The following is a 26482-nucleotide window of genomic DNA, read 5'->3' on the forward strand; positions in this document are numbered from 1 at the left end:
TGTGTGTGTGTGTGTGTGTGTGGGTGGTTGATGAGGGGCATTGTGAATCCATGGCATACACTGGAATGAATCACCCCATACAATGACTATATGACCCAAATGAGACCATGCAATTCAAGTGCATTTATGCACCCATAAAAATATGTTCTGTGAAGAGAAGGCCTTATAAGGATGTCTGTCATCTGTCACCCTGCTGCATTTTAATACCATACACTGTTAGCCTGCAATGGATGTATAACTGGAAATGTTGGAGGAGGGGCTCTGTTCTTTGGTATGGAAAGTCAAAAAAGCCAAAATTACCTGGACAAAATGCTCTTTTGGTTGCAGCAGCTCACAGTGCAGGGGTTCTTAACATTTTGTCTACTTCTGATTGTTAAAAAAAAGTTCAAAAAGGACCACCTTCCCAAATAAACTAGAAAAACAATATAATATGACAAAAATTATAAATTCAAATTTAATGTATTCACAGTCATATTTCCTCACCTCACGCTTTGGAGTTTTTATTGGCACATCACTATTAAATTTCAAAAACTGATCCATTTTCTGTCAATGCATCCATGGGAATGTTAGCTAGCTAACCATGGCAAAACACATTGTGTCTAACTAACGATGTGTCACGATTGCCATGGTGATATTCAAATGTAACTGACTGATACTATGCATTTCAATATGACCTTTTTTATTTAATTGAATTCTTGAGCACATTTAGATCTAAAAATATCTAGCTTTATTTAAAAAAATAAATAAATAAATAACAATTTGGCAGTACCAGTCTCCACTGGTTGAGAATGGCTGCCATAAGCATGTTGACGAGAGACTTCCACTGGCTGACTTCCAGTTAGCTCTTTGCTATGGAGGCCCGTATCTGCCACTGAAAAAAAAATATCCACAAGGTAAGTCAAATGATGAGATAAAAAGTCAAAATTATGAGATAAAAGTCGAAATTGTGACATAAATAAAGTTGAAATTATGAGATTAAAGTCGTAATTATGATATTTAAAAAAAGTTGAAATTATGAGATAAAAAGTAATGATTATGAGATAAAAAGTCATAATTATGAGATAAAAAAAAGTAGAAATTATGAGATAAAAAAGTAAATTAATCAAGAAAATGATTGACCGTTTAATTGACTGTAAATAATTATTTGCCTCCCTACTTGAGTCAGACACACCTAATTGTACCATAAAATATTAATGCAAGCCACATCAAATAAACAATATATGGTTCTTTCACAGTCAAAAGATATGATCACAACTACAAAGAAGTGTTGATTAAAAGACTTATATAATTATACCAAACGCCTAACATTTACAAAAGTCACCTGTAATAGTTCCCTTATTTAGTGCATTTAACATATCACTAGCACGCCATGCATGCCATGGATGTGCCTGAAAGGTGATGGAGGCTCCTTTGAAGACAGCACCACTGCAGCATGTGCACAGTTTGTATCTCATAATTTCGATTTTTTTATCTCATAATCTTGACTTTTTATCTCATAATTATGACTTGGGGATATTTTTTTCTTTCAGTAAGAAATGGAAGAAATGGAGAAACTAAGCGTATGGGAAAAAGTCGCTGTGTGCATCACATGATTTGTAATGATCAAATTGAGCTCTATGTCAAATAGGGGTTTCAAAAACCTCCAAATTCAAGATTTGATGGGTTTTTTTAGTACTAATGTCCATGCTGTTATTAAATTAGTGAGTCTTGATTTGTAAAGATGAACAGGACCCTTGGTTTTATACTCTGAAAACTGCCATTTACATTTTCAAACTAAGCGGGGGTGGAGAAAAAAAATACTCTGAGTGATTCCTAATTTCTACTCGTATTTTCAATTGATTTTTGATTTAATATTGAAATAGTGGTGCCCTTAATGTCAAACTGGGTTCAAAGCCAGGAAGGAGCAGTCCCCTGGGGGCTTTGAGTCTACCTGCATGGTTAGAGTTAATCATTGGCCAAGTGTGTGCACAAGCATGAAACAAAGTGACACCCCAGTCGTTACTGGCGTTCCCTTTGCAGGTTGGTCATTTCTTGCTCAAGGACTGTCGTCTGCCGCTGAGCGACAGCCTCCCTGAGAGAAACTGTGAGCCTTTGTGAAGTGAGACACTGAAATGTCTTTTAACAGCTGTGTGTGTGTGCGTGTGTGTTTATCAGAGTGACGCAGTGACAGTTGGAGTGCGTCACTGTTCCTGTCAGCCCAGTGTACTACATGGCACACACGCAAAGACACACACATTTTGGATGTTCAGAGGGAAGTAGCCATTGATAAACAGATGGTGATGAAAAAGGGATATACATACTCTGAACCATTTTGTCTTGATTAGACAGATGAAATGTTGGAACAGTGGAAAACAACAAGAAGAGAGGGGAGGGGGGTGACTAGGGTTTGGGTATCACTTGGATTTTGTCAATTCTGATTCCAATTATGTTGTTTTTCAATCCTCATTCCAGTTCATGTCATGTTATTTGAGTGCAAAAGGGAAAAAAACACCTTTACTTTCACCAGATTTTTGGCAGCATAAATCTGCACATGGTATTCTTTCTCATTGCGTTCTAGGCTCAAAACTTTCGTATCTGGTTCCAGTTAGAACCAGTTCTCGATACCCTACCCTACCCTGGGGATGCTGTGATAAAGGTCATGTGTTTGACTCAAACCTAAGAAGTCATAGCCATGCAGACTGTGATCCATGCCGCTTATAGATGCTTTATTAAATCCCAAGAGTCTGATTCTAAAAAAGAGATAAAGGAGGAGGAGAGAAAAAAAGGAACTCCCTGGACCAAAATGATGGCACAAAAGAGGGAAGGGAGGGAGGGATGGATGGACGGGAGGGAGGAATGGGAGGGTATTTGAAGGAGGATCGTGTGAGAGCCTCATCCCTTAGTTCCATCAGCGTGTCCAAATATGGAGGCATCTGCTATTGCATGAGGCCTGTTCTCAAGACCCGCCACTGACCAGGGAGAAAACTGGAGGGTAGGGAAGGGAGGGGGTAAAAAAAAAAAGAAAGAAAGACCGGTGAGAGAAAGTTTAAGTGAAAGGAAGATGGCTAAAAAATGAGAGAACGAGACAGCTGAGACAAGACAGTGTAGCTAGATAGAAAGATAGGTAGCGAGAGGCGGCGAGAGATGTAAGGTTTGGCAGGACAAAAGAGAAAAAGTTGAAGGCGATGGTTAGCGTGATAGTTGAGTAGAAGTTGGACAGTCGGAAGGTCAAGTCTGCGAAAAGGGAAAACAAGTTGAAGTCTATTTTTAGTGTTTGGAGTTGTTTATTTTCTGACTGTTCCAAGCAGCAAGATGAAAGTGAAGAATGAGAGAAAAGGTTAGATGAAGCTCAAGGAGAGAAGGGGACATAAAGTCATGGCCTGCCTTCATTTGTCTCTTTCTGCTTCAGTTTTTAGGTCAATTCTAAGTTGTTTTGGTGCTTAATTGGCTTGAGTAAATGTTGTGTGTCTTCCTTTGTCTCCCTCTGTCTTTCACATTCATACACATGCTCATTTTTCTGTGTGTGGGACCGGACGGGGAGCCGGCGACCTTTGGGTCAGTGGGGATGGTTTTGATCATGTGGTTGGAAGCTGCCATAAGGTCAAAGGTCATTCTTCAGGAAGTGCAGAGTCCACATTGGGACAGCCCTCTGGGGATTGTCTAAAACGTCAGTTTTAGTCTAAAAGGTTCACCCAGACACTCTCACAGGAGGGCCTGTGTGTGTGTGTTTGTGTGTGTGTGTGTGTGTGTGCGCGCGTTTTTACACATTTTTGAGAGGGTATGTGTGTTAATTCATGTGTGAGTTTGCACACAAGCCTTTCAGATGAATTATCTGTCTGGAGTTTGTGTGTGTGTGTGTTTTCATTTACCTGAACGTGTGTGTATGTGAACAGCTATGTTTGTAAGCACAGATGTGCAATGTAGGGCTGCAATTAGTGATATTTTCATCATTAGTGTTGATTATTTAATCGATTAATCGATCAGCTGTTTGATCTATGAAAAGTCAGAAAATAAATATAAAATATTGACATTTAGGAAGGAGGAATCAGAGACTTTTGACTCTTTTTGTTTTTAAAAAAATGCTCAAATGGATTAATGAATTCATTATTAAAATAGTTGGCCATTAATTTAATAATTGATTATAAATTGATTATTCAATTATTTTCATTAGGGGTGCAACAGATCACAAAACTCAGTTTCAGGTCATGGATTGGATCACTTTTCGGATCAGCAAAAGGGAAAAAAATTGCATTATGGTCTAATAATACACTTGGCTTTGATGTAGCAGTCATAGTTATGGTAAATACTATTACCATTACTAATAATATACTATACAATAATGATAATAATGATTCTGATATTGTACTGTGTTATAGTATACTATCATACATAATAGATAATTATACACTGTACAATGTAATCTTACTACACTGACTGTAGTCTCTTTCAGTGCTTCATCCACAGCACTATCTGGTTGGTTAAAAGTCATAAGTAATAGCCAATCAACATAGACGCACTGTAGCACAGACAGGCAGAGAAACAGAGCTGCTGAGCAGAGCTCTGTGTCAGAGCCAAGCAGCAGATATCACTGAAGTTTCAGTAAACACCACAATCTTATGATCTATTTTTATGATGACAGCATGCCCAGTTTCCCAGTCACTCTGGTGAAAATGGCAGAAGTCATGGTCAGACTTTCACTTGTGGAGGTGAGGTGAGGTCCTCCTGTTTTTCAGACTCCAATGCCACACAGAGCGCTTCAGAGTAAAATGTCTTTTCACAGCAACTCTGCGTTGGGATTTAGAGAATTATGATTTTAAAAAGTAACAGTGACAGTAAAACTGTATTTCTGACTCTGATGGCTTCGTTTAGATCACAGATTACATGCAGGCCAGGTGATCCATACGGACCAATGACGATCTGCGCCCCAACAAATGTAACTAATGTGTTTGTATCAGTATGCATGGCTGTGTTGGTGAGTTGGGCTGTGTTCCTAGGAAAATCTTTTACTGTGTGTGTCAGTGTGTGTGTGTGTGTGTGTGTGTGTGTGTGTGTGTGTCTATGGTGTGTATGGTCTTAGGGTGTACATGTGGAATGTGACGACTCAGCTACGCTTCCTCTCCATTCATTCTTCTGTTCATTCATTCATTCATGCATTCATGTGTATACACCTACTGTGCATGTGGTGTGTGTGTGTGTGTGTGTGTGTGTGTGTGTGTGTGTGTGTGTGTGTGTGTATGTGTGTGCGTGTGTGTGTGTGTGTGTGTGTGTGTGTGTGTGTGTGTGTGTGTGTGTGTCGTCTATCCAGTATGTCTCAGACAGACAGATGCTGCATATTTCCTGGAAAGGGTGTCTTGTGTGTAAAGAACTTTGCCTTCATGGGGGATTTGGTTTGTGTGGTGTTTCTACATACCTGCTCACACACAACCAAATGAAACATTTATATGAGCTGTTTGGTGCAGAGTTTTTGCAGGGCGATACATGGCATAGATGTGTCTATTTTTAGAAGCGGAGGCAACTTTAGATGCATAGAAATTTTGTTTGGCGTATTTTGTATTTACTTTGATTTTGTTGGTCTGTCCTGTGCACACTATATCTATTGCATTTCTATCTGTTGCATGTCTCTACCTGAGGTCTCTTTTTTTATCTGTTAGAGGATTTGTTGCAGGAGTTTTATCTTATCTAAACAGGACAGAGGAGGGCATACATTGTACAGATTGTAAAACTTCTGAGACAAATTGTGATTTGTGATTTTGAGCTGTATAAATAAAATTTGACTGGTCTTTACAAATAAATTAGTAAAGAGAGAATACGAATAGAAACATTGTTTGTTATACTACAGATTACTGTAGTTGTTACCCAGTGAATTTATTGAAAGAGGGACAAATTAAAGGAAAAACCTGTTAAAACTAGATCTAAATCCAGTACTCAATTATTAATTGACTGTTAAATTAATCACCGGCTAATCTGATAATTGATTAATTGTTTTGGCTACACTTGTTGATAAAAATGTCTTCTTTAGACTGTCAGTATTTTCTGTTTTTTTAGTCCTGTATGACAGGAAAACTTAATATCTTTGAGTTGTGAACAAAAGAAGATATTTGAGGAAGTTATCTTTGGCTTTAGGAAACACTGATAGACATTTTTCACCATTTTCTGACATTTAATGGACATTAATCGAGAAAATAAACAACAGTCACTTTTATGTTCTTGTTATGTTCATGGTGTGGGGGTATTTCTGTCTTTGTGTGTGTTTTTGTGTCTCATTGTAGTGGCAGTAGCTGTCCTCAGCTGAACTGTATCTGCTCCAGCCAGCTGGTCTGAATAAATCAATAAAAACCATTGAGCTGCATTGAGACTTTAGAGTGCCGGTTTCTTTCCCAGAGTGCTGCATTAACAGAGCCTGGAAAAAGATCGATACACAAGACACACACACACATGCAGGATACACAAACAAAAACAGCTCTACAGTGTGTTTCAGTGACTTTGGCAGCACAAACTGAGTAGCAAAGGATAAGCTTTGTTATGCCTTAGAGCTCATATAAATGCACAGAAGATACAGTACATGTGGCACTTTGCTGTATATCTGAAAATTAGTCGACACTCAAGCACACACACATTAACCTACTGTGCACTTGATGGTCGGAAAACTACAATTTTTCAGTGTCTGTTATGCCAAGCCTTTAAATGCCCTCACAACTCAAGGCCTGTTTTAGAGTTTAGAGCAGACTGTTGATAAAGTTATGAAGCTGAAATGGAAGTAGACAAGGAATGTGGGTTATGTGAGGCATGCTAAACTCAGTGACCTTCAAAGTACTCTCGCCCCTTTCCTCCCCCTCACCATTTCTTCGGCGTTCGGAGGCTATCTCCTCTGAATCTCTAATTCATCAATTTCAAATCATTTGTGGTTCTTCTGTCACCTCAGTGGCTAATCAGACAGCTACAAACTGGAAGTAAGTAACTGTAACTGTTTGTAAATGTCTTTTAAACTTGACAGGTCACAGAGAGAGATTTTATGCACTATGACTATGAAAGCTCTTGTTGTCAGTGGACTATGCTTGATAAATTTTGTACTTTAACATCTACAGGAGCCGTTACTTTTATGTAAGTTCTAAAGCAGCAATAGGTAGCACTTTTGCGTGCAAAAATTAGTACTTCAGTTCAAATTGCAACTTGGAGCCATAAATAGACATATTAAATAAGTTAAATTGTTCATGTCAATGTAAAGCATAGCCTGTTATACTTATTTTTAGCTCCGTGCCACATTATACAGGCCCACATGAATGTGTTTTACCAGTTAAAACGTGTATTTTAAAGCCTTGCTTAAGCATCTGACATGAAAACATCAGATTTCCACAAGTTTCTGTTCAGGTAGGCCTGTAAAATCCAAGCAGGCAACGGAGCATCTCTCCTGCCAGCCTGCTGCAGTGTGCCACCTGCCCTGCACACTCCACAGTGTGCTGGGGTGGCTTATCGTATGTTCACATTACTGGCGACGCAGCCACAAAACGACCGAATGTGAACAGCTACACTGTCGCCGAGTCGCCAGTGAAGTGCTGCTTAGCGCTTGTTGATGTCAATGATTACTTGTGTGCAGAGTCAGCGAACATGAATCGTCAAGCTGCATTTTATTAAGGTAAGAGCAAGGGGGTTAAATAAAAATGGAGACTATACAAATCAAGAATATGTTTCTTCCATTGTTTACACGATGCGGGAATTGTGAGGAGACGGGATATGGAAGTGGTGAAACAGAGACGTGACTGGTTCATGCGTCACTGATGCATCATGATTAGAGCGCTGAAAAAAGTTAAGGCCAGCTCAACATGCTGTGCATGTCTGGCCTGTAGTGACAAGTGTAGGACATCAGTTTCTGGCTTCACATCACTGGCTTTCAGTGAAAATGACTTGTAACCTGATGCTTTGTCGCTGGTAGTCTGTACGTACCATTAGGGTTTGTCACCTATGCTCAGTTTCTGTCACCTCTCTTCACTTTCATCACACTTAGTTTTGTGGTTTGTGGTGATTTTTAGGCTCAGATTTTGAAGGTTTTTGGTTTTTTTTGCTAGCTTCCATTTTTATTGGAATTATCAGTTAAACAACGTGTAACTAGCAGATAGTTACATGTCTGGGTTCAGGCTTTTACTGGAACAGAATGATGAGAAGAACAAAAATGACATTGTTATATGTGTATCTTTATGTTTTAATATATCTTTCTGTCAGAAGGCAAACACTGTATTCTGTGTATTAAAAGAACTGATAGCAATATAAAAGAGCAACTTTCTTTACCTGTGAACCTTTCTCTCTAGAAAAGGTCCGCTCTTACACGAGCCCACATTAACTTGCTCAAACTGTTTCTCACAACACGTTGACCTTCTGTCTGTGACGGTGACCTGCTCTATGTGTGTGTGTGTGTGTGTGTGTGTGTGTGACAGACAGCGAGTGATTGGAGATCAAGAGCAAAATAGAAAGATTCACATGAGACATCATTAGGCGGGGTTTGGAGGGTTACTTAAAAAATGTAATCCAGTACGTCTACTAATAACATGTTAAAAAATGTAGTCATTCATGTAATGTAAGTATCAAAATATTACAGAAATGTAACTTGATTACTTTGTTACTGTTACCAAAATATAAAATATGGTGAAAATGTTTAGCCTAATATAGTGTTTTGGGGCTGTAACAACAATTATTTTTATCATTTATCATCATCATCATCGTCATCGTCATCATCATAATCATCATCATCATCATCATCATCATCATCATGGATTAAGCAATTAAAGTTTTGGTCCATAAAATGTCAGAAAAATTGTGAAAATGTTATTCACTGTTTCCCAAAGCGACATCCTCGAATGTCTTGTTTTGTCCAGAACTTAAAAATATTAATTTTACTGTCATAGAGGAGTAAAGAAAATCAGAAAATATTGTAAGTAGCTAGAATTATAGAATCTGGCCTCTTTTTTTTTTTATTAAAAAGTGATCCAAAATAATTAATCGATTATCAAAGTAGATGGAGATTTAATTTAATAGTTGATCGATTTCAAGAAAAAAATGGAGAAATTTCCACCCAGTGAAGCATTTTTCACTCGAGGCCATGATGATGAAGAATCAACTGTGTGTGCACTGTGCATGATAGGATATAGTTCATTATTTTAAAATTGTAATCCTATCAGTAATCCCCATTTTTACTAAATGTATCTGATTATGGGGCAATTAACAGCTGTATGCTTTGCTTGCTGCACAGGAGACCCCTGTTAACATCCATTAAAAAGGCTGATAGAGTGCGCAAGTCTTGCCAAAGAGCTAATGGACAGCAGAGAAGAGCGGTGAACCTTTGGAGGACAGTGTATGTGCGTGTGTGTCTGTTTGAATGCGTCGAGGTCCCATGAATGGCCTTTGTCGCCTGCTTGGCAAAGGACTCAAACCCCTAAGTAAGGGCTGTTGTTGGTCTAAAGGCCGAGGATGCATGCCAGGTCTACACTGTCCCAGGACCCGGAACAAGACACACAGTGCTCCCAGACTCCAAAGACTCCCAAGTTCTAGTTAGTTACACATTCATAACTAATTTTTTTACGCAGACAGGGAAGCAGGACAAAATTACTGTGGTGAAACTCAGTCATGCACATTGATTCCAAAATGGCCAACTTGAACTCTGGTGCATCTTATGGCAGATCAACCCTTTATCAAATTATAGAAATTGAATTTAATTAAAGTGAAAACCAGGGGGGCAGCAGTAGTGCCACTGCAGCTATGACGAAGTATTGAAGTAGTAACTCTGTAATTACATTAGATTTCCTCTACACTGACTCACTAAAAAGTGTCAAAGGTGGAGAGTAGAATTAAAGGAGTAACTTGTACAGAAAGGGAGTATGAGAAGAGATGGAGAGATTAAAACTTTAGATGAGGGGAGTCAGGGCTATGTGTGTGTGTGTGTGTGTGTGTGTGTGTGTGTGTGTGTGTGTGTGTGTGTGTGTGTGTGTGTGGTTGATAGACTCGCTAGAAATGTTGCAAATATACTGCAGCACACAAACCAGATCATGAACACACCCACTCAGCATCAGACTGACGCACATGCCTTCACATATGGGTCGGATGCTCATCAGTCACACTTACACAGACTGACACATCGTCACATATCTTTCCCTTTTTCTGTTGAATAAAAAAACTACATGTCGGTTGACCAGCATATCGTCGGGTCATGAGGAGTCTCACTGGATGGATCATTCTCAGAATAGTCAATACGTTTTCCAACTGTTTTGCCTCGAAGAGAGAGCAGTCCAATAAAGCCATGACAGGTCCTGTCAGTATAAATAAATATGTATTTAAAAATGTTGCTGAAGTTTAATGCTATTGTGTGTGAGAGGGCCAGCATCAACTTTTTTTAAAGAATAGTTCCAGTGAATTTATCTTATTTTGTGTTCTTACCTTTCCCTGTCTTGGGCTCATTCACTCCACAGATGAATTACAAACTAAACGGAAAACACCCCAAACGTGTTTGTTTGGTATGGATCACAACAAATGTCACATAATCACAAGTTTAATAGTTTTTATTTTTAATAAAAAATGAAAATTGTGATGCAACTTTCTTCTATACTATGAGTAACACATTATATTTACAGCAGGGCTGTCCAGAATACCTTGTCTTGGGCTTTGAAGCTTTGCCTGCAATTATTCAATTGTTTTCAAAGCTTTGCTACAATCTGCTGGCCACCTTGGTGTCACTTGTGCTGCTTGGTCTGTTTCCAGCTTGCGCCAAAGTTGCTGTCTCTCTGTTAGATGTCTGAGAGATGACAGAGGCAGTGGGGGCGAAATAAGTCCACTGCATGTGTTACTGTGTGACTTCAGATTTTTAAAAGGATAATTTGGATTCACTGAAATCACACCAACAAAGTAACAGATCAAAGCAGCGGTAGACCAGCAACTCCCATATTTTGCGAGGTAAAATTCTTGTCAAAAATCTTCAAAAATCTTAGCCATAGCTGAGCTAGGCAGGCATTATTACAGTACATTGTCCGGGAATCTCTTATCTCGCATGCTTGAAAAGTCGCTGATGAAGGAATGGGATTCCAAAACTTAGAAGCATTGAAAATTGGCTTCAGTCTGTGTTGTTGGGACAACTCGTGCCAGTGGAGCAGGAATGCCAAATGAGGGGTTCCTTCTTAGAGTAAATACTGCACATACCAATGAAATGTAACATCAGCAATCAGTTAGTGGCAGGGAGCCTGTAAAGACTCCTGGACCAGGTCCCTGCATGGCCTGCACTTGCTCCTCCAGTCATCACCACGTTAACAAGGTTAGCACCTTTTGCTGTTTGAACAAAGAGGCCAGCTAGTCAGGTTACTGTGTGTTTGGACAGACTGATAGCGGGCTGGCTCCAGGCCACCACTCTAATCCACTGTTTGTATATTTCCTTGTTGGCACTACACCAGTGTGAACATGGCCAGAGCTCTGGGCTGATGTGCAAACATAGTTGGTGAAACTCCCAGTATTGCATTACCACCTGTTTGTCAGTGTGTGTGCATCAACAGAGAGAGGCTGGTGATTGGCTGATGAAGGCATGTCTGCACTCAGCCACTGTTTTCACAAGTGAAAGGTTTGTTCGCAAAGTGTCAAAGAATTTTGACAGCTCATTGCTCAGTTGTTACGACATCCAGAAGGATTGAGATTTCATATCAGATTTTGTCTGATCATCATCCAAGAAAAGCAAGCTTATTGTAACATCTTTGAGACTATAAACAGCAAATGTCTGCTCTCTTGACAATCAGTTATCAAAGTAATGATGACTAATTGTCCTGTCAAATATTTCAGCACTAGATTAGAGTCTGCAGATGTCCTCACATTGGAGGATTTGTTGCTCAGTGACGGTTTGGCATAAACAAGTTGCTCATGACTTTGTGGTGTTCCAGCCTCTTGTGTTGTTAAAAAGATTGTGCTGTCAGCATCACCATCAACAGTGGTAGTGACTCCATAATTCCACTGGGCACATCGTGTCTGCACTGCGGTTTTGATCCGTCCTCCACTGGGCCTCCTGACCCACCAGCAGTGAGTTTTGCCCGCCTACTTATGTTGACTTGCTTAGATTTTTGTTGATTTTGTCAGTCTTCATTGCCTTTTGTGCCTCTACCATGGATAGATAAGCTAAGTAGTTGGAATTTTTTTTTTCTGTTTTTATGATCACGAGTCTACATGGGGTCTTTTATTTTGAAAACTGACCAGACCAGAGAGACATCTGAGATGGACTGCTAAAGGGCCAGTGTGTAGGATTAAGTGGCATCTAGTGGGGTTTGTCTGTTGGGCTACTGTAAAAACATGTCAGTTCAATATGGCAGCCTCCATGGAGGATCAACCACATCCTCTGTAGATACAAACAGCTCATGAACGAAAACTCAATGTTTCTGATTTTCAGGTGATTATACACTAGTAATGCCTTACTGACTATTTTTAGATATAAAAATATACCATTGTTATTACTGTCATTAGTAGTTTTATTGGTGTAGATTCATTGATTGGTTATTGTAGTTTTTCTTGTTGTTTTGTCTCCTTTTGTCTTGGATTTTTTAGTTGTTTTTACAGTTTGAATGTTTTACGTTTACTTGTGTGGACTCCAGGAAGAGTAGTCGCTATGGTAGTGACTAATGTGGATCCAGAAAAACAATTTTGATTACTGTGAATGACAACAAAACACTTGAGTGCTGAAGTGGGACCCCTCTTTTGGAAATAATTTCTCTTTTGTGTGCTGTCCTCTTTTAAATTCTTAAAAACATGCTTAAAAACTTTTAAGTCAAAGCAAGAAAATTATGAAAGTCGTGATTTTCTGTTTGTGTTCCTTCTTAGGGCTGAAGACCTACCTGATCTCGGGAAGGAAGTTTGAGCACGATGTGCAGTGTGGCTGTTCTCAGGTGGGACTGTCAGGGGTCGGGGTCAACCTGTCCTGTCCTCAGCCCCGCACGCCGGACCTCATTCCTGGGGGGGCTCAGGCTGCTGAGTCCCTGCTGTCCCGCCAGCCACCAGACAGAATCGGGGTAAGTCAGAGGAAACTAAAAGCTGAGGGTGGATACCTATGCTACATTATTTTACATTTAACATGTGACTGAAATCTGTTGTGATGTTGTAACAACAGTATTTAAATAATATCTCAACATTTTTAGGCTATTCTGCAATTTCCGATACATATCTTGATATACACATTTTCTCTAATAGATATTGAGTAAATTCTCAAATAGTACAAACATATGATCTTCTAGAATATGATGCAGAATTTGTTGTAGATTAAACTTCTAAACAGTATATAAAGTAGCTAAAATGAGTACAACCTTCAACATCTATAGCAGTGAAATGCATCGTACGCATTAATGCAGCAGTAATATTAAACCAAATACATCTGTAAATTTTGCTGTAATAATGACATACTTTTACCTCAGTAAAGTTTAGAGAGCAGAACTTTTACTTGTAGTGAAGTATTTTCAACGTGGCGTATTAGTAGTTTTGTTTAAGTAATGGACTTGAATTACATACCCACTGCACCTGTGCTACAGGCTGAGCAGGTGGGCATGTGGGTAACCTGTGTGATGGAGATCTAGAGGGTTTTGTTGTGAAAATGAGCTAGCTCATTAGCTGCTATCAGTCAGGCTAAAGACAACTAAAATGTCCTAAAACTGAAGGTTTCAGGTACTTTTTAGAGAAGCAAATGCGATCAGATGATCAATTGTGTTTTCTCATGAGATTTTTTTTCCTGCCACAGCATAAAGAATTCACAATTACTCATACCTGTATTTAGCTAAGTTAGCTTTTCATGGCCCAGCTCTGCTGTGAAGAGCACAGGAAGATGCTGTACTAACATTACATAAACAGGGACTTCTTATTTCTCTTCTATGGCAGCAAACACAGTACATAGCCTGTCAGTAACTATTATACTGTGTTCTGCCCCTCAGCAATGGCCAGTGGAAACAGTGAAAATGTGCATGTGGCGATATGACCATCTGCTATATTGCTATATACATCCATATACGTAAATATAATGAATATAATTGATATATTGCCCAACCCTGTTTGTTCCATCAAACAGCTTCTATGTGTCATGTTTGTCAGTATCTCTCTCCACTTTGCTTTTGTCTTCCTCTAGCCTCCCTGTGTGTCCCGTAGCGTGGTCCTGTCTACGGGGACAGAACAGGGTGATGATGTGGCTGTGCTGAATGGCTGCCAGGAGGAGCACAAGACCAGCAGTGCCAAGGTACAACACATGCATAAACAGTGCCAGCACTGGCGCTTGTGTCAAGCAGCCCTTCAGGCATTTGTCGCTTAAGCTACTCAACAAGCATCCTCCTCCAACTTCTGAATCTTCTCCCTCTCCTCTTCTTCGTCCTCTTCATCCCCTCCTCACCATCCAGTTCATCCCAGGTCACAGCCCCAGGGCAGCCAACGGTCTCCTGAGTCCTCCGCTGGAGGACCCGGTGCGAGCCAGTCAGAGCTCCCTGTGCGACATGCTCCAGGAGAAAGAAAAGAAGACGAGCACCAGCACGGGGACTGGCACCAGTCTAGGCACGGCTGGAGGCACAGGGGCAGCGGGCACAGGCATGGATCACTCTGCCCTGATCCAACTGCGTGCCAAGAACTTCAGAGAAAAGAGCGACGCCCATTTTGTGGATGTTATCAGGGAGGACAGGTGAGCAAAGAGGTTAAAGGTAGAATTTATGAACTGATAACACCACTCAAGTGTGACTGATTATGTCTGATTAGGGTGATGGACTAAGTCACCCTTGGAGGGTTTGTATCCCAACTATCCCAACCTGTTCTGTTGTTCCGTTTTTTGTCACTGCCCTTTGGTGTCTCATACTTAAGTACAAGGTACACTTTGTTTCTGTCAGACACTGCCAGAAAGCTGTTTATAACATGTGGTTTGTTCAGTTCAGTTCAGTTTTATTTGTACAGACTGTGACGTGGAAAAACCTCTTTTTAATAGGCAGAAATGTAGAGCTGATCTGGGCTCTTTATTAAGGATGGGACCATCAGCCAGAAATGTTGTGAAATGGTCACAGTTTGGATAGGTGTAGACACAAAAATTCAGTTTCATTAAGACCATGTTTAAAGTTTGAATAAAAATGTTACACGCATCACAACGCCATGTGATATCATTGAAGCGTCACACAAGATTAAAATCACATACCTTAAAACATCACATGGACCACTAACCTCGGTCTTTGGGGCGAAAGTCCCATGTTTGTTTGAGCCATCCACCCCCTCACCTCCTCCACATACTGACGTTCTCCCTGTTTATACTATGTCAAAAGCCCAGTGCGTATCATACAGCAGCTAACCGGTACCATGCTCCTCTATATGAGTCACAGAGGGATGGTGGCAAAATGATGAAATCGGGCTGCCTGTGTACATCAGATGTCAGATGTCAAACTTCACATAAAAAGGCCTCATGGTGATCTAAAGGACTGAATACAAATATTGGTCACACTGATTTTCATATGACAATGATGGCAATAGAATTGAAAAATCTAAGAGCAAGTGATGATAACGATAAATTGATGATCAATCGGCCCTGCCAAAGAATATGCAACATGTTGCTGTGAAAATAAAGCTTTCATTGAGGGGGGAACAACACATTTGGTATTGTTTGGTATAAGCAAAATTATCATGTTTAAGTTTAATCGATTGACTTATTAATAATGTTACCAATGATCAATTAAGGTAAGCGATTACAATTTGCAATGAGCGGTTTCAAACCTACAGTACAGCTTATTTGCTGTGGTCTAAATTTTTGCATGAGTTGCTAAACTTTTCCCTTGGTTCAGTTTCTTTTCACACAGAAGACATATTTTGTTGCTTGTCCACATCAGGCCTTAATTCATTCTCCTGCTAGCTGCTAGCAACCCTTTGAATATGCTCATCTGCATCCCAGCATGCAAAATGCACCTAACTAAGACAAATAGACAACAAACAGTTATGAAGAATACACAGTTCAGGATTAAAAACACACTAAAGACAAGTCTAGGTTGAAAAAGGTTGAAAAATCCCTGATGTAGAGGATCCGGGTTACAAAATGTTAACATCCAAGAATCAAGAGTAAATACATATCAAGCGTAGTTTCGCTATTTTGCTAGTGAAAAGTTTAATTTTCAGTAATATTTGATTTCCAAAGGAAAATCATGTCACCTTCAATTTGTTCTTGTTTCTCTGTGTTTCAGTCTGATGAAGGACTACTTTTTCAAGCCACCCATCAACAAGATCAGCCTCAATTTCCTAGAGAGACCTCTGGAAAAGGCCTATCGCAGCAGCTACAAGGAAGAGGTACATACATACACACACACACACACACACACACACAGACACGGTACATGGTACCTGGATGGGAAAATACCATCAACACAAAAACATTTCTCTTGTAAAAAAAAACAACAAAAAGACTGCAGACAAACATTTAGCTTATAATCAATCTAGGGGTCTTGGATAACTTATTTTGTGTCTGCATTTTTGTTTGTGCATGTGTTTGTGACTGAAGAGGACAAGGGTTGTTGTTGCGACGTTTTCCTTGTGTCCCCCATTTCCCAAATTCTATGCCACATTAGTGCTGACACACACTCTCACACACCTAGGACCAGTTCCAGTTGGCCTGCACTGACCCCACAGCCTTGCAGCCCCCTGCTGTTGCGCCAGTGTTACTACAACGCTAAAAACATATTTCATGCAAATTCATAGTGATACACAGTGATGGTCAGTTTCTGTGTTCAGCTGTGACTCTTGAGTCACTTTTTTTAAACATTCAAGTTTAGATAAAGATAGCTTTATAGTGTGTTTACTTATGGATGTTTTTAATTTTATATTTGATAATGAGTTTGTTTTACTTAAGGTTTTAATTACAGTTTTAGTAGTTGTGTTAAAATATATTTAATTTATTTTAAAGAACTAATGATGAAGGTAAAATGTAAGGGGTAAGGTAAAAAATTGCAGAGGAGTGAAAGAGTGAAAACAATGGGCCCCATCCAAGTTGTGCATACGAGTGATTTGAGAGAACTTGTTGCATTCTCCAATTTTCCTGTATTTTGAATTTTTTTCAGATATGAACACAATTTCCAAGTGGTCAAGACCTGTACATTCTTTACCAGACTCAGTAGAATAGATACTTACAGACTTACTTACTCAATGATTTGTAAGGCAGGGGATAAGTTCTCATACAGTTCTCAGTTCTCATTACTTCAGGGGTGTGACTGTATAGGTAAGTAGAAGAATTTCTTTATGTACTAGTTGTTTGAATCATAAAGAAGTAAAACAATTTATTAATGATCAGTTTTAAAATACATAACTTTCTGTGCATTTGTAGATCCATTGTAATGTGTGTATTGTAATACACATGACAGTAGATGGACTGAATCTGGAAAAACACATACATAAGTAACACATATACACATACATTAGACATCTCAAACTGTTCATGATCTACTCTGTTAATCTGCTCATTAATTGTGAAAGGCAAACAAACAAAAATCATTTAAAAAGCATTTAAAATATTAATGTTTTTCTTTAAATTTTAGTTTGACCAGCTGACCAGCTTAGCTTTGACCACCTGATACCTACTGGGTCTTTTCCAGCGTCACTTGGCCTCGCTGATTTGCATTTCAATAACCACTTACCTTGGTATTAATGACTTGAGACCTGACTTCACTTCAGTTAAGTGTTTGCATTTTTCTAGGCAGACCAGCAGAGGCCAATGCACAGGGCATTTGTCATAAAGTGGGCTACTCCAAAAATAATAATATGTGGATGCAAGTATTATGTTGTCGATTGTCAATGTGTTAATAAGCCAAAGAGAGATGGTGGGATCCTCCTGCAGGGGAGTCAGGGCAGAAGGATTAACATGATGGTAATTTTTTATTGTACTTTTGTTTTCATTTTAGAGCCCTTCAGAGCTGTAATGCTATATTCTAATTTCAGAGCTTCACTCTCATATTGTTATTCATTTAGGAGGCTTGTTATTGAGGCTGCAAAATGTCAAATGAAATGAATGAACATGACATCCCTCCCTCTTCCCCTCTAGGTGAAGAATCAGGTTCAGGTGCAGACATTTGCGAGCTCCACCTTCAGCTCCTTCCTGGATGTTCTCCTCAGCTGTTTTGTCTTCCTGGCCCTGACGCTGGCCTGCTTCCTTCCACCTCTGGTGAGCCCAGCCACCGTGGGCCCTCCAGCTCCCGCTGCTCTGGCCCTGGCTCCCCTGGCCGGCCTGTTGGAGCTGGCCTCCCTGGTGCTGTCCATACGGTAAGGAGGCTTCTGTAGAGGACATGTGCAAACTTCATATCAAACAGGTTGTCTGATGTGAGTTTTTTTTTTCTTTTGACCGTTTTTGTGAAACAAAATGACAAGAGCTCCATGTTTTCCCAAGACTGTATTTTTTCCTGGATCTAAAAGCCCAGGACCCAAGAATATGGAAGTGTTTCCAGCATTTCCAAGCTGACTGCTGCAGTGCCTGGTTGGTATAAAAGCCTGTATCTCTTGGGCCTCAATGGTACAGGATTGAAAACCACTGATAGACCATCATGTAGCACTACAACTCTCCACTGAAACCAAAAATAATTACTTTATGTGGTGGTTGGCTCCCACACCACAATGAATTAACTTCTCTGGTCAGATACGACTGGCTCATGTTCAGTGTTTTTTGTGAAAGACCAGTATTGGCTCAGAAATTGGCGAAATGATCTGGTCCTGGTACCAGGTAGAGTTCCAAACATTTAAAAAAAACTTCCTAATTGGAGTTTCCAGTACTCAAAATGCTTGAGATGTGCTTTATTTTGTGGTTTTATGGATGTGCATGCAGCTCAGTGAAGAGTGCTTAGAAATGAATTAATTTCCACTTGTTGCCATGTGAAAATGGACAATAAATCCTTATTTCCTAACTGGATTTGGACAGCGTAGTTCTCTTTTAATAATGTGTCTTAATTAAAGACCAATGAGAATCTGCTGCAGTTTTCCCTGCTTGAGCAGGAAGAGGGCTGATGTTTTCTGTGTGATTTTGAATTTTTTCAGTCATTATGCAAGTTTTTGTTTCTGATGTTGGTCTCATTTAGGGCTGCAACTAACTATTTTTCTGATCAGTTAATCTGTCAATTATTTTCTCCATTAACTGATTAGTTGCTTGGTCTATGAAATGTCAGAAAGTAGTGAAAATGTCAATAAGTGTTTCCAAAAGCTGCAAAGTGACATCTTCAAATCTATTGTTTTGCCCACAACCCAGAGATATTTGCTTTATGGTCATAAATTAGTAAAGAAACCAGAAAATATTCACATTCAAGAAGCTGGAACAAAAAAAATACCTTTTTTTCTTAAAATGTTACTCAAACCGATTATCAGAATAGTTGTCAATTAATTTAATAATAGATTCATAATTGATTAATCATTACAGCTGTAGTCTCATTCAGACAAAACTGATAATGCTTGGGAAACTCATCCTGGATCGTCCTCTTCTAACACTTTGTCCTCTTCTCCTCTGCTCTCCTGCAGTATGGCCTTCTACCTGGAGGAGGTGATGAACTGTACCCGCTCCCTGCTCCTGGTGGTCTCTGGATGGGTCCCCCGTCACGTTGTTGGGGCTGTGCTGGTCTCCCTCCCTGCCATCTCTGTCCTGTCCCACCTCACCTGCAGTGTCCACTTGCCGCTACAGGTGAGTGAAAGGGAAGACACTGTGCTCTAAGTGGGAGATTCAATGTGTCCAGTGTAGGGTTGAAAAGATTCCTCAAGAAACTTGATTTACAAAAAATGCTAATTCTGCGCATCAAGACTTTGTTTAATCCATATAACTATAAATGGTGCAGTAGTGGTGCGAAGGAGCATAGTTGGCTGCCACAGTGCGGCACCAAGGACTAAATTAAACCATCATAGTGGGACACTGCTGCTGTTACTTTTTAAAGTCATTAGTGAAAAGACGAGACAGATGTGTGATGTGTTTTACTTTGTACCACAACACTGTTTGGCACTAGAGTCTTAAAAAAAGAGAAATAACAAAGAGAAAAAAGGAAAAAAGGCAGAGCGACCAATTTAAAAGCTGTCGCTGTGACTTTGCTGTGGCTGATTTCCCGTGGTGAAATGGGGCCTGCTTGTCCTCAGAAATAGATCATAACACTGTGATATTTATTGTAACTTCAGCAATATATACAGCAGAGATACTCAGCTTGCTTTGCCCGGGGGCCATTGCTGCAAACTGACAGGAGGCCAGGGGCCAGTTGATAATAATATTATTTATCAGATAAAATCAATAAACATTAAAAGGCCCAAAGCTCATCTTTTTTTGAAATTATTTTATAATAAGATATTTTACTGCATTTAATAACTTAATGTAATAATAACTTCATTTTAGTTGTAAATGCTTTTGAAATAGTTCATACAACATTAAACAGCTGGAAACGCTTCCATCATGCAATCAAATCAAATCTTTGAGTGATTCATAAACATGAGCCATAAACATAAACTGCTCCTAAATGATGAGCATATTTAAGCTCTTTTAATATGAAATACACATTTATGGGATTAGAATTATCCTCATTTCTGTGTAACTTTTGCTTCTTCGGCTAGTAGTCGGCTTCCTCTCCATTTGAAAACTAAGTAAGCTCTTTCAGGAAATTATGATTCAGCTACTCAAAATAATCCACAGGCCTTGTTGTGAGCAGTTTTATGGAGGAACTCCTTTCTTTCTACAATAGAATCTACTAATGGATCTAAGTTAGAATCTACCGGAGAAATCATCCTCTGGACTAACAGGCTTCCTTTCGCACTGTTTCCAGCTTGGTTGAAGACCACTTTAGTCCCTTTTGTAGTCCTGAAACAGTGAGCTGAATTATGGATGACTCAATTAAGAAATTTAACAATAATTATTTAACGTTGCTGCTGCAGCCACTGTAAGGCTGCCATCACAGTCACCGTTAGCACTAGTACCACAGCGACCCCTGTAACAGCAGACACAGGGGTCGCTGCTAATTGTGGCAGTGGTACTATGTGTGATTTCCAAGCTATAATGGCTTGCCCAAACTGATATCTCTATGCCAAAGTAAGCAGAGAGGAGTCGGGCAGTTTGAAACCTTGCCTGTGGTGGTCTGAAGCCAGAGATCCTTGGAGACCAGCAGAGCTGTTAGCTGGCATTAGCAGTGATAGGAACTGTAGAAGGAAAACAGCTAGCTTCAGGAGGCTTCGCATGTGGACCTTGGCACCAGTGTTGACATTTCTTCTTCTCTGAGTCCTGCATGTGAGAAGATTGAGAGCAACCGTACTTTGCAGTGTTTTTGTGCTGTTTTGAGTCAAGGCCACATCCAGCTTTGAGCCAGTGGCTGCATGCAAGATGTTTGGTGTTTTGATATCTTGTTTTTCAAGGATTTTCAACACCACATTTCTCTATCCATTCCTCTCCCACCCTGCCCTGTCTCCCTCCTTCCACTCTTTTCCATCTCTTCGGGGCTTGCAGATCAAAGCGGATTGTTAATTAGACATGCAGTTTTCTGGACTTTAATGTCTTTGAAGATATAAAACCCAATAACAGTGCTAGAGGGAGGGCATGACTGGGAGAGAGGTAGGACGTGTGTAGGGATGAGAGGAGAGATGTTATCCTGTCAATATAACCATTTCCAACCTGTGAATGTCCCCAAAGTACAACCACTGTCTTCACATATGTTTCCCTGAATAGATCCATGCGTATCTATGTATCCATCAAATACATCATAAAAAACAGATACTTCTGACCTTGAAAGGCCTTTCCTTGAATTTGATTTAAACTGTGGTTTATATGGCATTTGACATCTAAATTTTAGTTACCAGTTAAATTACATGACAATTCAAAATACACTGGGTTAGAAAGAACTAATACCAGATATTTATCTCACTTGTAACTAGCGTTAATATCATTAAGGTGTAAACACACCCCAGGTTTGAGCCCAACTCCACCCACTGCATTGTTTTAAAAAATGCTAAAAAAAGAGGGCAGGACACTGAAGAGGGGTGCAGGTTGGGGTGCACAGGACGACAGAGAGATAGACTGAACACCAAGGCCCAGTCTCAATGTAAACCCTCGTAGACATTGTTCCTGGTAAGTCTGCGAGGGTTTAGGGCTGTCCCACTGTCAAATCAATGAGGGCTCTCTCATAGACCTTTGAGCCCTTAATGCACACTTTCAAGTCCGCACTTCTGCCTGTGGTAATTTCCCACAGTTCAAAGCGTAACGTTAAACATGAAGAAGTGTTAAAAAACATGGTAAACAAATGTGGGAGGAGCAACTATTGTATGATATATTATGATATATTATTATATTAAATTGATTATTTGAGTGTTTTGCATGGTTGACTGGGATCAAAACATTTCAGGTCTGAGGCAAATAAATCAGACAATTAAAATAATACAGACATAAAATGAAAGAAAACTTCAAACAATAAGTATAAATACTAAAAATAAAACAGATGCTGAAACATGTTGACATGACATGGCTTCCTTGAGATATGTTTTCAGAAGTGTTTTACAATATGTTTCTGGTCTGTAGAAAAGGGCTGTCCCATTCCTATACTTATACTTTCTTTCTGCAGTAGAATTTACCAGAACAAATTCCTTACAACTAGAAAGTAGTTCCTACATGAAACTGCCCACAACAGTGCCTGTGGATTATTTTGACTTACGGTGTCTTGATATCTGGAAAGAGACATTGCTGTTGAGTTTTCAAATGTATTTTTGGTACTATCACAGGATGGGTGCTATTTAGTATACACTGTATATAATATGTATTTTTGTTTGAAGGGTGAACTGTATTTTTAAATATTGTCGCACTGCAGAGATGTCCTGGCCTACACATCATATGTTTTAGACAGCAAATTTTGTGTTCATGCTGCCTAAAGTTTTAAAAATGTACCACTGTTACTTTACTCACACTATATGGTGTTTTTGATTCCTGCAGTTGGATAGCAAATACAACAAAGAAGCTCTGCTTTTTTCTTTAATTCAGGTGAAAAACACACAGAACTGAGTTTAACTTTAATCACCTTTCCTACTCAACACACACATACACAACTCAGTTGAGTCTCACAAGCAGAACTGCTTTTTTTTCTGTTCTGCTCACACAGCAAAGTCCTTAGTTGCTTTGTTAAGTCACTTTAATGATTCTCATCTTTTCTCCAGGTGACCATGTTCTTGTGCTGTGCCACCATCCTGGCCATCATCCAGTATTGTAACTTCTGTCAGCTCAGTTTTTGGATGCGCTCAGTCCTGGCCACTGCTACAGGGGTCGCCCTGCTGCTGCTGCTTTACAGTCCCTTGCACAGGTACAGGTGAGCACTTTTCACACACACAAATACCAAATGCAAAATAATGACACACACATAAGTGAACTGATACACATGAAGAAGCGCCTGTAGTTGTTCCTGCAACAAGTTACCTTTAGTTGGAGAAACAGCAAAATCAGGAGTAAAACAAATGATCATCTGCATAAATTAAAAGCGGCTGGACTTAAGGACAGGAATCAGGTTTCCTGAAATTTATATGGACCTGATTTGATGAGTGGACGCTTGTTTGTAACATTGCTTCAAGGCTGAATCTTTTGAAAGTGACAAGGACCTCAAAGGACATTCTGGCTGTATGTAGACAGCCTGTCAGAATTTTTTATTTTTTGCCACTTGCAGCAGCGTTGAGGATGCATGATGGATTGTGGAATTGTTGTAGAGAATATGAATGAAAGATGATAAATATTGAATTTCTAAGTAACTTTAGTCAAAATATAACTTAAGGTATGATTTTACCTAAAAATCCAACATACCAGTCAAAATTGCAACTGCAGATGCGATTTCATCGCCTGAATTCCAGTTGTTTCTGTGCGTTGCAGCACTCCATTTGCCTCTCTTTTCTTTAGCTTGTGGAAGTCTGTAAAAAGATTGCTTCGATTTCTCGTTGAATCTCTTTGTTGAGTCAGTCACACAACAGCTCTTTCTCATTTTGGATGTGTTTTTGTAATTTCATGACACTGAAGCTGAGACCTAATGCTGCCACTCACATATCTTTCTGCATCTCAGTGGGTGTAACCATAGAGACTCCACCTACTGTGACATCACGCACTCATCACCAACATCCTCCAGTGCTTTTCTTTGAAATGTCTGTCTCATAAATGTATTTTTGCCCTTAAACTGTGTAACTCTCTCTGTATATTTAAATAACTCTTTTTTTGTTATAACCTTAGATTTTAGATTCAGTCAATGGTTTTTCCATTAATTTTTTTTCTCTGGTGTGTCTTTTACTTCATTCTACTTTTATTTATTGATTTTTTTTAAATGTGTTTTATTACTATATTTTTAAATGAACTTTTTTGTTGCTGTTTCTTGTCTGTGTTGTTTTAATTTTGCTCTGTCAAGCACTTTGGGCTGCATGTGAGCATGAAAGGTGCTATAGAAAAAAAGCTGAGTTGAGTTGCAGTACTAGAAAATCCTCAGGTGGAGGCCAAAGTAGTTATTTATAAGCAGTGTTTAGAAATTAAGAACACAATGTGAAAACAAAAAATTACAGCTTTGTGTTCAGCATGTAGGATTTAGCTTTGATAGCCATAAGTTTAGGCTTCAAAAATCAATTTATCAGTACATTACATGGGATTATTTTCATTATTGATTAATCTGCCTGTTACTTTCCAGATTGATGATTAGTTATTTGGTCTAAAAAATGTCGGTCAGAGTTTCTGAAAGCTCAAGATGACGTACTCAAACGTCTTGTTTTGTCCACACAACCTAAAGATATTCAGTTTACTGTTGTAAAAGAGTAAAGAAACCAGAAAATATTTGCATTTATGAACCTAGGCCATAAAGATTTTTTCATATAAAATTAACTGAATAATTATCAAACTAGTTTGCGATTAATTTAATTAAAAATTCATAATCAATTAATTAAACAATCAATTCATCACTGCACTCTACATTTATACATTCACTCATTATTGTCAGACCCAGTTGGTTTGGTACTGCATACCTCTGTCTACCTGTTTTTCAGCCAGTAAAGAGGATTTAATCTTTAATCTGTCTTATATATATGTTCCTTCATGTGTGTGTGCCTGTGCATGTGTGACCCTTCCTTTGTCCTGACTGACACCACTCCCGTCGTCTTTCAGCTCCGGTAATAACAGCTTACCAGTTCATCGGTGAGTGTCTCCGTGGAAACAGAGGGGTTTGATGGATGAGTGACATTTGAAGGGTCAACAGGAGCAACAGCTCTCTTTTATATTTCCTCATAACTACAGCTCTCTCCGGCTTTTACTCATCCTCATGCTTTCCTGCTCTTTACTCCCCTATCCTTCTCTCTGTCTCCTCGTCTGTGTGCACCAGCAGTAATGGCTGCTAAATGTCACTAGCGGTGGAAATGACTCATACAGCCCATGCTGCCTTGAATTTTGTATCAGAGTCAAGAGTTAACGAACTGCACCACTGAGGAGGAGAGAGGGCTGGGAAAGACTTCTCTACTTTATCACCTTGCATTTTGATTGGCAGCCACTTCTCAAAACATACAGGATACAAAATCAACTTGAATCATACTCACTTCTAACTGAGTCATTGTTTCATTCAGAGGGCTTTCCAGTGTTCCTAAGTTTTCATTAGTTTCTAAATCAACAGGGAAAATGAAGTTTCTGTGATGAGTCTTGAAAAACTCATATTAAACTCTCAAACATTCTCTTTTATTGTGTTTCTTATACTGTACGTGCATCTCTGTTGATTGCAAGTGTTGAAGTAATTGGCTTAAAGGGACAGTTCACCTCAGAATCAAAAATACATATTTTTTCTCTAGTCTGTAGTGCTGTTTATCTATCTATACTGTTTGGTGTGAGTTCCCTAGTTTTGGAGAGACTGGCTGCAGAAATTTCTGCCTTCTCTCCAATATAATGAAATTAGAATGTACTAGTGCTTTGGTGTGAAAAGCACCAAAAAATACTTTTGAATCAGTCAACAACAAAGTCTCTTTCCAGAAACTTTTGTTTCTATTAGAAATAACTTTTTTAAAATTTAGTTAGTGTTAGTTTTTTAATTGTTTTTTAAGTTGTAGTTTTATTTGTGCTATTAGAAGCTTAGCTAGATTACAAATATGGTTAGAATGGATGTCTGTGGGACATAAGAGACATGGTTAGTTAGGGCTGGCCGATGCAGACAAAATCAAAGATCACAATATTTTTTACCTCAATATGGATATTATGACAATACTGTAGGGATGACTGTTGGTGCTTTCTTAAAATATGCCATAATGTAGAGCTGCAACTATTAAGCAACTATTAATCTATTATTAAATTAATTGAATAAACTATTTGGATGATTGATTAATCCATTTGAGTAATTTACATAAATAAATTGTTTGATTCCAGATTCTTCAATATGAATATTTTCTGGTTTCTATAGAAACTGAATATCTTTGGGTTGTAGGCAAAGCAAGATATTTTAGGATGTCATCTCTGGGTTTTGGAAACAGTGATCGACATTTTTCACCATTTTCTGACATTTTATAGACAAAAGAACTAATCGAT

At 39.1% G+C, this 26482-nt stretch overlaps 1 protein-coding gene across 3 annotated transcripts in view; it reads left to right on the top strand.

The window, feature by feature from the left end:
- Positions 1 to 26482, top strand: part of adcy9a (adenylate cyclase 9a) — a 48982-nt gene that overhangs the window by 19288 nt on the left and 3212 nt on the right. Inside the window, exons 2-9 of one of the 3 annotated variants that reach the window (XM_084711343.1) lie at positions 12811 to 12998; positions 14099 to 14206; positions 14364 to 14638; positions 16170 to 16272; positions 18017 to 18234; positions 19474 to 19633; positions 23119 to 23267; positions 25085 to 25114. In XM_084711343.1, coding sequence (XP_084567469.1) covers positions 12811 to 12998; positions 14099 to 14206; positions 14364 to 14638; positions 16170 to 16272; positions 18017 to 18234; positions 19474 to 19633; positions 23119 to 23267; positions 25085 to 25114 — 1231 coding nt within the window. The remainder of the gene's footprint in view (positions 1 to 12810; positions 12999 to 14098; positions 14207 to 14363; positions 14639 to 16169; positions 16273 to 18016; positions 18235 to 19473; positions 19634 to 23118; positions 23268 to 25084; positions 25115 to 26482) is intronic. The other 2 variants (XM_084711328.1, XM_084711336.1) reach the window with 2 other exon arrangements.

This window comes from Lutjanus erythropterus, chromosome 3 (assembly GCF_056507025.1).
Source record: "Lutjanus erythropterus isolate fLutEry1 chromosome 3, fLutEry1.hap2, whole genome shotgun sequence".
NCBI lineage: Eukaryota > Metazoa > Chordata > Actinopteri > Lutjaniformes > Lutjanidae > Lutjanus > Lutjanus erythropterus.